General features: G+C 46.8%; 1 protein-coding gene across 1 annotated transcript; it reads right to left on the bottom strand.

The window, feature by feature from the left end:
• Positions 1 to 873: 873 nt before the first annotated feature.
• Positions 874 to 3,625, bottom strand: LOC128296726 (protein RCC2 homolog). Its single transcript, XM_053032205.1, has 6 exons — positions 3,123 to 3,625; positions 2,903 to 2,978; positions 2,329 to 2,831; positions 2,082 to 2,176; positions 1,722 to 1,986; positions 874 to 1,645 (listed from the first exon to the last, which is right to left on the bottom strand). The coding sequence occupies exons 1-6, from the start codon at positions 3,435 to 3,437 to the stop codon at positions 1,475 to 1,477; spliced, it is 1,425 nt and encodes a 474-aa protein (XP_052888165.1). The 5' UTR covers positions 3,438 to 3,625; the 3' UTR covers positions 874 to 1,474.
• Between the last annotated feature and the right edge of the window lie 10,146 nt (positions 3,626 to 13,771).

Raw genomic sequence — 13,771 nt, 5'->3', positions numbered from 1 at the left:
TCGAAGCGCTTGTTGCATTCAATTCCTTCGATTTTTGAAATCCCACGGACACCAACAAGTCGAACCATAAACTCGGCGGGAGGATAGCAATTAGAAATGATTCACCCGTCCGGAAACAGCAATGGAACCGAAATTTGCTCCAGAAGTACAATTCGCCATGCACTGCACACACACACACACACGCACACGCACGTGAAGGTCGGGATGGGGGGGGAAAACGCAAAACGGTCCAACAACGGCGTATATCAAATTCTGGAATGTCCAACAAATTGGAATTGGAAGGAAAGTGTGGGCAAAAGGTACTGCACTTATTCCTTATTGCTGGTCTTTCGCCAGTAAACCGTTTGGGGGGGGGGTTTGGCCCGCTAGTCGATGCGTTCACGCGACACACAGCAGTCTCATATTTTCTGCCCTTTTTTTGCTCTCTTTTGCCACTGCCAATTGGAGGGGTGCCCGACGGTGCACTGCCTAACGGTTCGACTGCCTATTCTGCACTTGTCAGTTCGCCGAGCGACGACCATCCATTGAAGGCAAATTTTGCGCTTTCCGAGGCTTATTGCGTACGGCTCATGCGCAGCCATGCACGCACACACCGTAAAGGAGATCGTACGAAGGACATTTTCGCCACCGACTATACCGGGCGAATATCCGGAGCTTTTTGGTGAGCTTTTGTACGGTTTCTGCAGCAGGTACGTAGCTTTAACAGTTAGTGTTTGAGTAACGATTAGTTACGTCCATTCGGGACATGAACACATGTCCGACGCTTGAAAGTATCCAAGCATTCTTATTTAAATTAACGTGTTCTATTTATCTGTTATCAAAATGAAAGTTGCATCTATTTCCACCACAATGAACCGGTAAAAGAAAGCTTTCTACTAACACGTTTAAAGTCTAGTCGATTAAGACATTTTAAAATCAATATTAAGAAATTGAAATTCCAGTATGCCTCTAAATAGAAGCAAAATACTAAACTGTTAAACCTGTTCCAAATATACTGCAATAAATAAACTAATCGTAAATCTATACACAAAACAGATAAGAATACTAATGCGATACGATACAAACAAAAATGATTTCGCTACTGTTTCTACTTTCTAAATCCACTAGCATACTAACTGTGTGCGTCCGTAGGACAGTTCTTTCGTATCATTTACGTATCATAATACTCTCCGATTGTCGTTTTTTTTTTTTTGGTGGAAATACATGCCTTTCTAGTGGAAACTGTTCCGACCGGGAAAAGCTAAATGCACGTTTAATTCCCAAAAATAGTACAAATACATTACGATGTGGAGTGATTGATGGAAAACTAATACTAGTAAAAATTAGTTTGAGACACAGTATGCTCGGTTCGGATTTTCGTACGACGGCAACACACAATGAGCAGTGTAGAAAGTGTTGGCGCGCCGTTCTACGCCTCTTCACATCTGCTGGCAGTCAGTCGGATAACGCGCGGTCAGGTGCCGTAGTGGAGCATCTAGACAACAAACTCGGGCAGGTTGTCGTACTTCTCCTTCGACTTTTCATGCTCTGTGTTGACCAGCAGCATCGAATGGGAGTATCCTAGCGCAACAAGGGGAATTTTCATGCCCTCCATACGCGTCACCTCCTTGGGCGTGGAGGAGGATTTTTGCAAATCACCCAAACCCTAAAATAATTCGTGAAATTAATTAGATGAGGAGGAAGCGTAATCGAAGCCAAAGCAAATGGAACAGTGCGTTTACCAGTTCTCCGTAGGTCGGTGATGCGCCCCAGGCAATCAACGAATCGTCTGCCGAGATTACGATCGAGGTATAGCCCGCACCGATGCTGGTAATGTTCCAGCCAGCTAGATCCTGCACCGGTTTCGGGTACATGTTGGCTTCGCCCGTTTTCTTGTTTTGACCGAACAGATACAATGAACCAATGTCGGATATTGCCAAACTGTACGATGAGCCACAAAACACGCGCATCACTTTGCGGTTCTGTGTGTCGAAGAATTTGATCAGTCTGTGACCACGAGGAAGAAGGAAAAGAGGATGTGAAAATTGGGCCACCACTATGCCGGTCTTTGACCTCTTGCTTAGTCTTCGTTACTCTATTACCTCGGTACCATCTCGTCTTTCTGCTCAGCATGACCCAAACGGCCAATACCTCCAAAGCCCCAACTGTACGCTCGGTTCTTCGAATCGATTGCCACCTTTAAGTACAAATATGTTTAATTTAACTTAAGCGCCTAATAAAGCGGGCGAATGAGGTCCATTAATCGCGGGGACCCGCAAAGAGTGGTGACAAGTTCGTATGGCATCAGCATGATGTATAACGTACATCATTAGACCCCAAATTACTTACGGTATGGTTGTTGCCACAGGCAAAGTCGATAATATTGACATTTTCAATCGGCAGCACGTGGCCTTCCTTGTTCTTCTCCATGTACACCAGCACCTTGCGCGGTTGCGTTTCGAAGTGGAACGACATCTTAGTCGAGGTGACAAAGTACCGACCGTCCGTATTGTGGCCCAGCTGCCCGTACTCTGGCAAACCGAACGTGTGCAAATTTCCCTTAATATCCAATATTACGGAAAACTCGGCACCACATCCGACCTTTATGATCGGTGGCCCATTGTAGCTGATCCGCGTAGGCGAGGGGATCGTGGGCAGCTTATTACCCACACCGCACTGGCCGCTCTTGTTGTCACCGCAGGCATACACGGTGCCGGTATCGGTTAGGAACAGCGTATGGTTACGACCGCACGCCGCCTGTATAACATTAAAGTCAGCCAAATCTGCCACCTGTGTCGGTTTTTCATACGTCGTAGTATCACCAAGACCCAGCTGGCTGAGTTGATTGCGTCCTGCACGTGGGAATGAAATTACATAGTACACTTCGACCAATGATTCAGTGTTTATCAATTAAATAACTTACCAAAGGTAAAAGCTTTCCAGTTTTCATCAATCAACACAGAATGAGCGGCAGAACAGAAGCTTGCCATTGAACGGTACTAACAATAGAAGAGAAGAAACATTAAATATAAAGAGGAGAAGAAACACACGCACACGCACACTCACGCACGTAAGCATTGTTCAATCGAGAAAAAGGATGCGATGCGTTTCCTTTGCTGCAAGTTTGCACTGCAAAAACTCACCGTTTCGCTGGTAAATCTGTGGAAGGTGAATAGATTCGGACGAATCTTGGTCACCCCTTTCGAGTCACGTTTGCCGGTCATTTCCCAGGACACCATGCCCGCGATGAGCAGCTTGCCGGGTCCTTTATCGTACACGGCCAGCAGCTCTTCCGGCAGCTTTTCCATCGGCCGCAACTCCTCCACCACCACCTCCCGGGCGGACGGTTCGCCCGCTCGTGGATATTCATCACTCAGGTCGGAATCATAATTCGATTCGGAGTTTTTTCGCTTTTTCACTGCCTTCTTCGTACCGTCCGGCTTTCGTTTGGAGGACATGTTTTACTTGGCTTTTGCACACAAATTCACAATCGAACGCAAACGGACACGGTAGCACAACACGTAGTGGAAGACCGGGGAATGGTACAGTACGAGGACAAAGCAGATTTGTTTTGGAATAGCGGTGACCGCGGAGCGCTAAACAAACCGAACAAACAAGCCACAGCTTCAGACGACGCTGTTTTTTTGCTTTTTCCAAACCGCCACACCAGTGTTGCCAGCGCTTGCGGGAACCGTGCTGCCAGCGGGCGATTGGTTTGACAGCTGACCGCGTCACAATCCGAGACTACCCAGACACCAAAACAATTATTTGCCCATCCTTTGCTTGATGGGATTGAAAAAAGGTGTTACTTACCTTGCTCTGAGTGTGGTCATTTAGTTATTTATTTTCTTTCGGATCAGCAAAGAACAAAACGTATCATTTTCCGGTAGTTCGCAGTACGTGCGAATGTGAAGTACCGCTACTGTACAACAGATGGCGCAAGCAGCGTCATGCCATTTCGACACCCAATTGATCCCAATTTTGAATGAATCGTTAAAATACATTTTTTAAATATTTTAGTTAATTGATGGTTGATTAATTTTTAATCTATTAAATCGCACTAAACAATTCCTGTTAATAAAGCGTCCAGTAAACAACCGTAATTCTCCGGAGTAAGTACTAACGGTCACTACGCTGCTGGCATTTATCCTAATCTTTTGCATTTGTTTATATCTTTTGACCGTTTCAAACCGTCCCCATCGATTCGCTATATGGGATGGGGAGTTCGCATTTACATTCTACGTATGGTGTACGTTTATTCGTGCGTGATACAACCGATGTATCCTAGCATCCTATCTTGGCGCTTAATAATTAAACAGCAATCCGCCATTGAAGAAATCTTTTAATGAAAGGGCTCCCTCGGGATCGAAGAGATCCAAGACCAAGAGATCTAACGGTAGCGCCAAAAGAGGAAGCATTCGGTAAGTGCATATGGTATTCGCTTTTTCTGTCTCCTCTCGTGTGCTTTCCATGCTGGTGGTATTGTTATTACATCCTATTTGTCAAACACACGGCACCTTCGGCTGTGTCATGCGCATTGGTGAACGCATACGCTGAATAATGGAAAATGACTCCCTGTGAACGATTCGCTCCGTGAACTTCGCAACATCGATCCGCTGGGGGTAGTGCTGGAAAAAAGTGTTATGCATTCTACGGCCTGCCGCTGCTGGTCCTAGGAGCGCGAGTGCTGTTCTTGAGTTTTTCCTCCTTTTTCGGTTTACGGCCGCGTTCCACGAAACAATTAAAAAGAAACTGGCTACCGTCAAACAGGCCGTGGCGCCTACCGTGACGAAACACTACAGGAACGATACGAATATCATCCATTCGCGACCGACGTCTGTGAGTGCCTGCACAGGATTGCAAAACCCCGAAAAAAAAACCCCCCAACCGAAGAGAAAAAGAAAACCATCCTGTCCCAAGATCCGTCACAGCAGCACCTGGTGAACGTTTTAGAAATTCCATGTGATTACGTGATACAGTCCGAACCTGTCGTGCCGTTTCGACGCGCGCGTTCCATCGCAAACACAGTGTGGCACGATAACCCTGCTCCTGGAATTTGGAACATCTTCCCCCAGGTCCGGAGCGCCCAAAATGGAACCGTGTGCTCACTCGTAACCTTCGCAAACGCGGAATATACGCGACGGGTGTTTTTTTTGCGAGGCCTCGATAATCCCTCAACCCCGGTGCCCTCCATGTGATACGAATGCAACAAAAATGGTCAAATTATAGTGGAACGATAAAGCAAACGCAACACGCAACATAGAAACCCAGCACTCACACACACGCTGGCGGTCGTTATCAATCGCCAAAAAAAAAAATAAAACACAAAAAAATCTCCCCGTCTGGTGTCGAAACCTCTTCAGGCTAGGCTGTAGGTACTTCGTAGTGTTGAGCACCAATATAAAGCATAGCGCCTTTTAACCATTTAGCATAAGCAAATTTGCCTCGTAATTTTCGCCTCGAACACCACACGTGTCATCACGGGTAAGAAAGGTAACAATACCAGCGCCAACGCAACACGAACCAAAAAAATAAAAAAACAGCTGTACCCAGCATTGGTGGGAGGGAGGGCAACACTCAGCACTAACCATCGCAGTAACAAGTGTAGTAAGAATAATGCACGCAGCACGACGAAACGTAGCAACCCATGCGTTTGGTGTGTGAAATTATTAATCTGAGTGAAATGAACATAAAACCATCAGTGTGGCCGTAGCCGTTTTTGGTGGACTTTCTCGTGGTATTTGCGAAGATCTCGGCACCCGCGTAGCGTGCAGAGTGGGCAACTGTTTCAGTTGCAAGGAAGAGGGACTCTTACACAATCACAACCACCACCAGCACCACCACATCACCAGCAAATACGCATTCGCGATCCGATTTCGTTTCCATCCCCCCAAATAAAAAAACCTGTGGACGGTCCTCATCCGACACCATTTCACCATCCTGCCCTTGGGGGTGGGAGTTTGCATAATCTTAACAGTGGTAAAAATTTTACACTCTCCCACACCATACACCCCCCTTCCCTCACCACGATACGAACAACTCATCCCGTGCCGTGGGTGTATGTGTTTCGGCACCTACCCCCCATTGTGATTCGGAGTGTGTAGGGAGAGATAGGTACACTGCCTCCTTGCATCGATCGAATCTAAGTGGAACGTTTTACAATAACAGAAGCAAAAACCAGCAAACTCCTCCAGTGATGGCAAAGTGTGCAAGGGTTTGGGTAGAGAACATCCCAGGCAGATAAAACAAAAAGAAAGGAAAGGAAAGGGACCACACAAAGTATCGGAAATCTTACACAAGATACATATCTGTCAATAGAGTTACGTAACCGACGAAACCCCGTCGTCATCGCCGTCGTTGTTGTCGTCGTTGTCGGGTTGAGCAGGACGTGGCGGAGGGGGTGGGTTTTGCCGTCGACGTCGATATATCGTCGTCCTTTCACTCCTGGACGTGTGCTCGGCGTGACCAGCCAACGTGGCCCCTTTGTGTCTACGCCTCATTCTTCTGCCCGCTCCACTCCACGCACACACACACACCTACCCGCCATTCGAAACCCAGAGTGGATTGCCCCAACAAACTTTTGCTGAGGTAGGATCAAAAGCGAATTAAAAAAAAAACACACACACAGACAAACACACATGTTCGCAAAGTAGGCGCTGGCAGTAGCAGTGTTGGCAACCTTGCAAATAAAACTCCCATGTGGTTTTGTGGCTGGTCCGAGTGTAGTGTGATTGTACCGAGGTAACGCAAAACAATGCAACCACAAAACGGTGGATAACGATCGGGACGCTCTTATCGGGTTATGCGTATTCGTGTGCGTGCGTTAGTTTGTGCTGAGTGTTGCCGGGTATTGCAGACGAAGCAAATGGTGAGGTTAGCTGGAAGCTGCCCAGTGTGCGTGTGTTGTGCATGTGTCAGAATCGAGGACACGCAACTGACGGTGGTGGCTTTTGTTTTTCTTTTACTGCAAAAGTAATCGCGCCCTTTACGCAGGTTGAATGTCGCGGCCCGGCAGCGGACATATGTTGTGTGTTGAGTGTGCTTCTTATTCCGGGGCTTACAAGCAAGTGCAACCTGCCGTCTTCAACGACTGCGAACGTCAGTGCGGTAACAGTGAAGGCAATAATTGTACGTCTACCTAATAACACCAACCATGTGGTTCTTCCAGTGCGCGAAACGACGCTACTGAGCAGCAAAACAAAAGCCACAACCAACGATTAGCGTTCGGTGGAAGACAAGCAAAACAAACAAACAAAATCATTGTGATAGAGAAATGCCTCTCCCGAGTGATGTGTCGTTTGATTGATTGATATATTCCATATTCCCGTGTTTCATTCTCGCTTTCGTCGTCCGCGCTGTGTTGACGTGTGTGCTCAGCCTTTTAACTAAACAAAAAACAAAACACACACAGGAGCAATAGGAGACATCCGTGGTTCGGTTTCGGACGCCCGCCAGGTGAAGTGAAGTGCAGCGGTGAGAAAAAATAATAGAAGAAACGAAGCCAATCCAAGGAGCCGACGACTGTACCGTGTCCCAGCCAAAATACGAAACAAAACCCCGATTAGAAGTACGTAAATATTTGATTGTTGCAGTATTACTACTCGTTTTCCCACCTATTAAGTAGTCTACCCATCTATTCCGGACGGATCTATTACACCACTGTTGGTTCAATATACTACACTAACCGTTTTAGACGCGAAAACCCACCAAAAAGAAAAACAAAAGAAAAGAGGCGCACGCGAATCGATCGAAAATCTGAAGAAAGCGCGCGTGTGTGCCAGTGTGTGCTATTGTTTTATCCCGCCTTCTGCCAGTGTTCTGCTGCTGCTGGAACGAATTTCCATCCCGAAAACAAAAATAATAAACCCGCCCCAAAAGGTATCATCCAACGTTCAGCCTTTCCCCGTACCAAAAGCTCCACACATTTCGCGTGCGATAAACGACGAACCCTTCGCCCCAATTCGTAAGACGACACACGAAACAATCGATATCATCCCGAAGGGGGCTGGGGGGCTTCTACCAGCAAAACGGTATGCCCACGGTCGCACCACAGTCGCTAAGTAGCAAGTGAATCGTTAGAGGAACGCCAAACCGTACTCGAAGAAGTGTTGTGGCCGGAATACGGTGTACGTGTGTTAAAGCTTGTGCCTACCCGCCCCCGGTCACATTGTTCGTACAAGTGTGCGAAGTGATTGATCATGATCTTGACGATGATGCTGCTGATGATGATGATGATGCGGATGCTGTATAGAACGGGGTAAAGAGAGCAGTGCCCCCCGGGAACGCGGGAATCCTCATCGGGCGATTCGGCCTGCTGCAAGAATTCTATTGTGGCCGCCATTGCAGGCACCCACAGTGGGGTGGGGCGGGCCCGTTCATTTGAAGCAGAGAGATACCGTAATAAGGGGGATAGTGTCGATGGTCGTCAGTTCCGAACATTCGCGTGACAACGCTAAGGTGGAGTAACAGCACACAACACACACACCCCAAGAAAGGAAAAGCACGTCCAAACCCCGGAAAAGTGGAAAGTAAGAGAAAGAGAGAAAGAGAGGAAAAAGGGATAGAAATAGAAAGAGAGAGAAAGAGAGAGAAAAATCAGATCAAAAGCTCATCGAGATGGAAGGATGTACTTGTGAGGATACGGCACGAGTACGGATTTATTAAGGGTAAGTGTGTTGTTTTCTCAAGCATCTCCACTCCCATCAGGTATCAGTACGCCCTATCGGGAAATGCTTTTCCCCTACGGTTTCCTTTTCTATATTTTATTATTTGCCCGCACACTTTAATGGGGAAGCTTCCGTGCAGAGTGTGTTGTCCTTCCTCCCCCACCCCTTCTCCCCTATAACGCTTTCGCCCCGTACGTGCAACTGGCCGCGTTCGGTGACGGCACTCCTTGGCGCAAAGTGGGACGCCCAGTAGTACTTATTAGTGGTGTCCTTTCGGGCGATTTGGATGACGAAAGCGTGAGGTCGCCACAGGGTTTTGAAGATTGCTGCTGCTGCTGCTGTGTGCGCGTTTTTTTATGCTTTTGGTTGGCAACACGGCGTAGAAAAACGGCGTCCTCGCGCGCGCAATTACACCAGCACCAGCACACTTGCACGCGGGATAGGCAACAACCGCACACATTCTTCACCCGGACCGCGACCACGGGCGTTAACTCGTAGCGCCCCCGCACGGAAGATGAGTTAGCAGATTTGCATGGTCCCGGCATGGGACGGGAGTGTGTGTGTGTGTGTGCTTTAAGGGTTTCGGTTATAATATTGAAAATACCGGCAATAGGTACCAAAACCAACGGCCCATAACCGCAAGATGTTTGTAGGCGGAGAGGGAAATAAGGGAGGGAAAAAAGAACCCCGCGAGCGCCCTCTTTTGGGTCGATATTCCCACCAAGGGAAGGGCTCCGTGTGTACCGTGACTCTTCAAACTGACAACCGCCGGCAGGTGCCTTGTCTACCCACTGTGCCTTTCGTACATCGTTATGTCAGTGTGCTGGAGCGGACGTAAACACGCAAAGGTTCGAAAGTTGGTTAGACTGGCATCGTTTCGCTGTTGGGTAAACCGACCACCGTTCGGTTACACAATGCATTCAATGCTCACATGGGCGGTGAGGTGTAAATTTTCGCGGAAATTATTGTTCCGTTCCGTGAGGGGAACACCCAGTTTTTTTCCCTCCATTTTCCCTTTGCGTGTCCCCTTACTGAGCACCCTCGTGCCATAGTTCTGGGAGGGGTTCCCAAGCAAATGCATGTCCCGCTCTATTTCTCTCTTTCTTTTTTTTCTCTCTCTCTCTCTCTCGCTTTCAGTGTGGTAGTAGAAATGGTTTCTTCCATGGAAATAACTAAAGGATATTTCTCGTCTCTGTATTAGATGCTTAGCGAAGGGACATTAGGAAAATCGAGGGGATGGGAATGAGGGGGGAGGGAGGGATGGGGATTCTTTCCCCCGAGGGCACCGTAATTAAACGTATACCTCGTAATCCCGTTCTCAGTTAGCACGAATCGATGAGATGAATAATGATGACAAGGTCGGTAATTAAGACAAACGGAAGAGCGCGCTGTTTGCGAGGCGGTGCTGCCTCATGATGCACATTTAAAATTAAAAATAAAAGCCCCAAAATAAAAAAAAAACACCATCTAAAAGGTAACGGTAGCACATATTGCTCCAAAATGGCGTATGTGTCGTTACTTGTTAATTATCTTCGGTTTTTGTTATCACATTCGGGGTGAAAAAAAAACGGCACCGTACGGATTTAGCATCTTTTCATGCTGATGCCTTTGCTGTGCATTAATAGTGGGTTTTTTACCCCATTAGTATGCAAATGTGAAAAGTTCGATCATTGTGCAAAGTGGGAAACAATGGGCGACTGGTTTGACCCCAACTTGGGGGGAGCGAAAACTTGCACGATTAAATGGGAATAGTTGGACGAATATTATGATGCCCTTGGGTTTCGTTACAATCATTAGAGTGTTCTCTTTGGAGCAACCTCGGTGTTATGTGTTTTGTGGTGCCTGTCAATTATGCCTTTCAATTCCGCACCGAAAAAAGGGTCTCCCGTTTGAATCGGGTCAAGGTTCTCTTGTTGGTTCGACTTCTTACGTGAGCGGGGCAGCGCCCACCCAACCTAGCGGGCTCGTTAACGAATAGTTGGCATTTCAATCTGTTTTGAGAAGATGATTTGAAACACTTTACTCGCCTCTTTTCCCCCTCCCGTGGGACCACACACATACACACACACAATTATATGTAAGGACCATTTGCTCTTCTGCCCATAATTGAACAGGTAAAGTCCCCAGTCCCGCCCTTCCTTATGCTCCATGCTACCCCTTCTCGCCCAACGTTGGAAGAAAATTGCGCCCGCTGGAAACCGTGCCAGATGCGCGCGCTAATGTCGATCCGGGTCGACGCTTCGGCACTGACCCAGCGCACGAGTATAAATAGAGAAGAACGGAGGCACAATATGGCAAATTGAAATTGCTGTCCCCGGTTTTGAGTAATCGTGTTGCCGTATGCGGCCAGCAATTACTCAATTGGACTATTTCGCTAAGTGTCTGCGGGACATGGGACCATCGCAACCCCGCAGAACGATACCGATACCCATAAGAATGACAGTTCAATAGCAATCAATGCACTTTTCATGCGGTGATATTAGCTTAAAATCAACGGCGTAATTAATTTTGCTGTTTTGGAACCGAACCCAGGTGTGGCAATAATTTGGCGTGACCTAAATAGTTATCGAATGGGGAAATGAATTGTGCTTGTCTTATGAAACAAAAAAAGACCAACCATATGCCATTACAACAAAATAAAATTAAGATTGGCCTTTAGAATCAATTGATAGACATGTGAGTTGACATGTGAGGCTTTAGAAATATTTGTCTGCATAAGTTCAACTACCAATCCAATATTTTTATAAGCAACAGAAAATTTTGTTACGGTTCCATTAGTTTATTCTTATCTATCATTAGGTTTTGATGGCATTATACATATTTTTATTTTCTTGTATGAAATTACAACCATTTCAAGTGGACTTGATATGTCTAGTTCTTTTCCGTTTCTAGTTCCATGAATATGTTTTTGCCCACAGCTACTATATTCTACGTACGGGTATGAACAGGATGATATCACATCCCTTCATGTAAATACAAGCTCCACCACAGGGCGTCTCCATTTATGTACTCCTCTCATGCAGTACCGGGCGCCTCCATATACATAAAGCACCAGGCGCCTCCATATGCATGAAACACCAGGCGCCTCCGTGTATATGCATTACAAAAAATAAAAATAGATTAAACTTTAACAGTTGAATAAGAATTAGGTGCAAATAACGAAAAATACACGACGATAAATAAAAGAGTCACACTTAAATAAAGGTATGTTTTGTTTCATGCACAGAAGTTCAAGATTTTTTATAAAATAAATGTTTGTATAATTCTGCCACGATTTGTACATCGATGCATTACAGTGTTGTGGCTAATGAATGTTTCGAGAAGAGTAATTCATATGAATATTGAGTTAAAGAGTCATTCGAATCAAATGACGACTCTGAAAGTATTCATGAATCGCTGAAGATTCTTGAAGCTTCGTAATTTTTATTTAAAGAATCAGATAATTCGAGTCATTTATACGGTTTATAGGAACTTTCTGCTTTACGTATCTTTATAAGAATTATTCTGGTGTCAATTCACTTAATGGTACAAATGGTTGTAAAAATATTCTGACTGATATTAACAAGGCTGTATGATCACATAAGCAAACCGTAGATACGGGTTTGTTGGTTCTGTGGATAAGGATAAAGCTTCTGTACAAATAGCAAATGTTTGTTTTGTTATAACACATTGTACAAGGTTTGTGGTGTATGTTTTTGAACCCGCGCAAGCTGTATGGTGCGATACAAAAGGCAAACACGCATCACACTCCCCTTCCTTCGGTACTCGAACACCGCTCTCGTCAGCATAGTTTCGTGCAAAACGTTCACTAGTCCTTGTTTATGTAATCGCTTGAACTCCAAAAACAGTGAAGCATTTGAAAACCGGGCCGGAAGACTTTCCCACCGGTCACGTCAACTGCTATCAATCAATCAAACGAATCGAACGATTCATTATCCTCCACCAGTTCCCCCCCCCGCATCTCCTTTCCCTTCTTCATCCCTTCATCCGTTCTACCTGTGTATCTTTTGCTTATGATGGGCCCGCCCTAGTGCCGATCGGTTGTTTGTACAAAATTTGGCAAAAACACACTCCGTCCGGGGTCCCGCTGTTGCACCGTTAGAACAGAACACAGAAGCATGTAATTTAGCTTTCTACATTATTACTTTCATTATGCTACTCGACACTTTGAGGAAGCACACATCAGCATGCAAACAACGCACCGCACCGGGTCCACCAGGCAAAACGGATGGGCGGAGAAGATTGAACGAGTGTGTTTGTGCAGCGTGGCGACAGATGTCGTTTCATGCCGCCCAGTGCTTTTGGGGACCACCGCCCGGAGAGGATAAACAACTTCACCGCCTAAACAAATGAGCCTCCACCGCACGGGTTGTCACTGTGTGGGTTATGGAAGCCCATGGCGATGGCGGAACACGCCCGCTTCCCCGCCATCAAAAGACGGGCAAACAATCGTATCGCATACGCGAATGAGGACAAAAAAAAATGGTGGCGTAGCACAAATTTTTGGTAACGCAAACCGTCCCGGGCGACGTAATGGTCGCAACGGACGCCCCACTTCCTGTCCGGTCCGGTTCGATTGTGCCGATTGTTTCCGGTTGGCGCGGTACGTGGGGGAACCGTTCCTGCGTCATTCACGGCATACTTGGCTATTTCTGACCTTTTAACCTGACTTCTAGCCATCCCGGCGCGACAGTCGACGACCGACCAAAAAACCGTTCGCTGAATTGGGCGCTCCGGTGCGCTTCAGTAACATATGTTTCATGAATGTAATTATGCTTTGACACGCACCGCAGCCAAACACCTAAAGGGCAGGCAGATTGGCCCCATTCTTAAAGCGATGCAAGCGCCCGTCCGTCCGTACGTCCGTCCGTCCGTCCGAGCGCGTTCTGCTGGGCCTGGGGGACATTGGGGACATGCTTTGCTCTTCGCCGAGTGGCCCTTACGAACCATTGGTAAATGTTTACAAACCGCGCACAAACGACCGTTCCGGGGTTGTTGAGTGGGAAGTTCTCGTTTAAGGTCCTCTCCGACCACTCCCGACCGACCGGCGGTGCGTGTTGGGTGTGCGAGTGTTGCGTATCTTAACCAACTGTGCTGCTGTTAACGATAAATTGATTACGCCGCTG

This window comes from Anopheles moucheti, chromosome 2 (assembly GCF_943734755.1).
Source record: "Anopheles moucheti chromosome 2, idAnoMoucSN_F20_07, whole genome shotgun sequence".
In the NCBI taxonomy this organism is placed as follows: domain Eukaryota; kingdom Metazoa; phylum Arthropoda; class Insecta; order Diptera; family Culicidae; genus Anopheles; species Anopheles moucheti.
This window is presented reverse-complemented; position numbering and strand designations above follow the sequence as displayed.

Coding starts and splice junctions, on each gene's coding strand:
- LOC128296726 (XM_053032205.1), bottom strand. CDS start 3,437: ATGTCCTCCAAACGAAAGCCGGACGGTACGAAGAAGGCAGTGAAAAAG. Junction 2,979..3,122: donor ACAGATTTACCAGCGAAACG/GTGAGTTTTTGC, acceptor TTCTATTGTTAG/TACCGTTCAATGGCAAGCTT. Junction 1,987..2,081: donor AAAGACGAGATGGTACCGAG/GTAATAGAGTAA, acceptor TCGTGGTCACAG/ACTGATCAAATTCTTCGACA.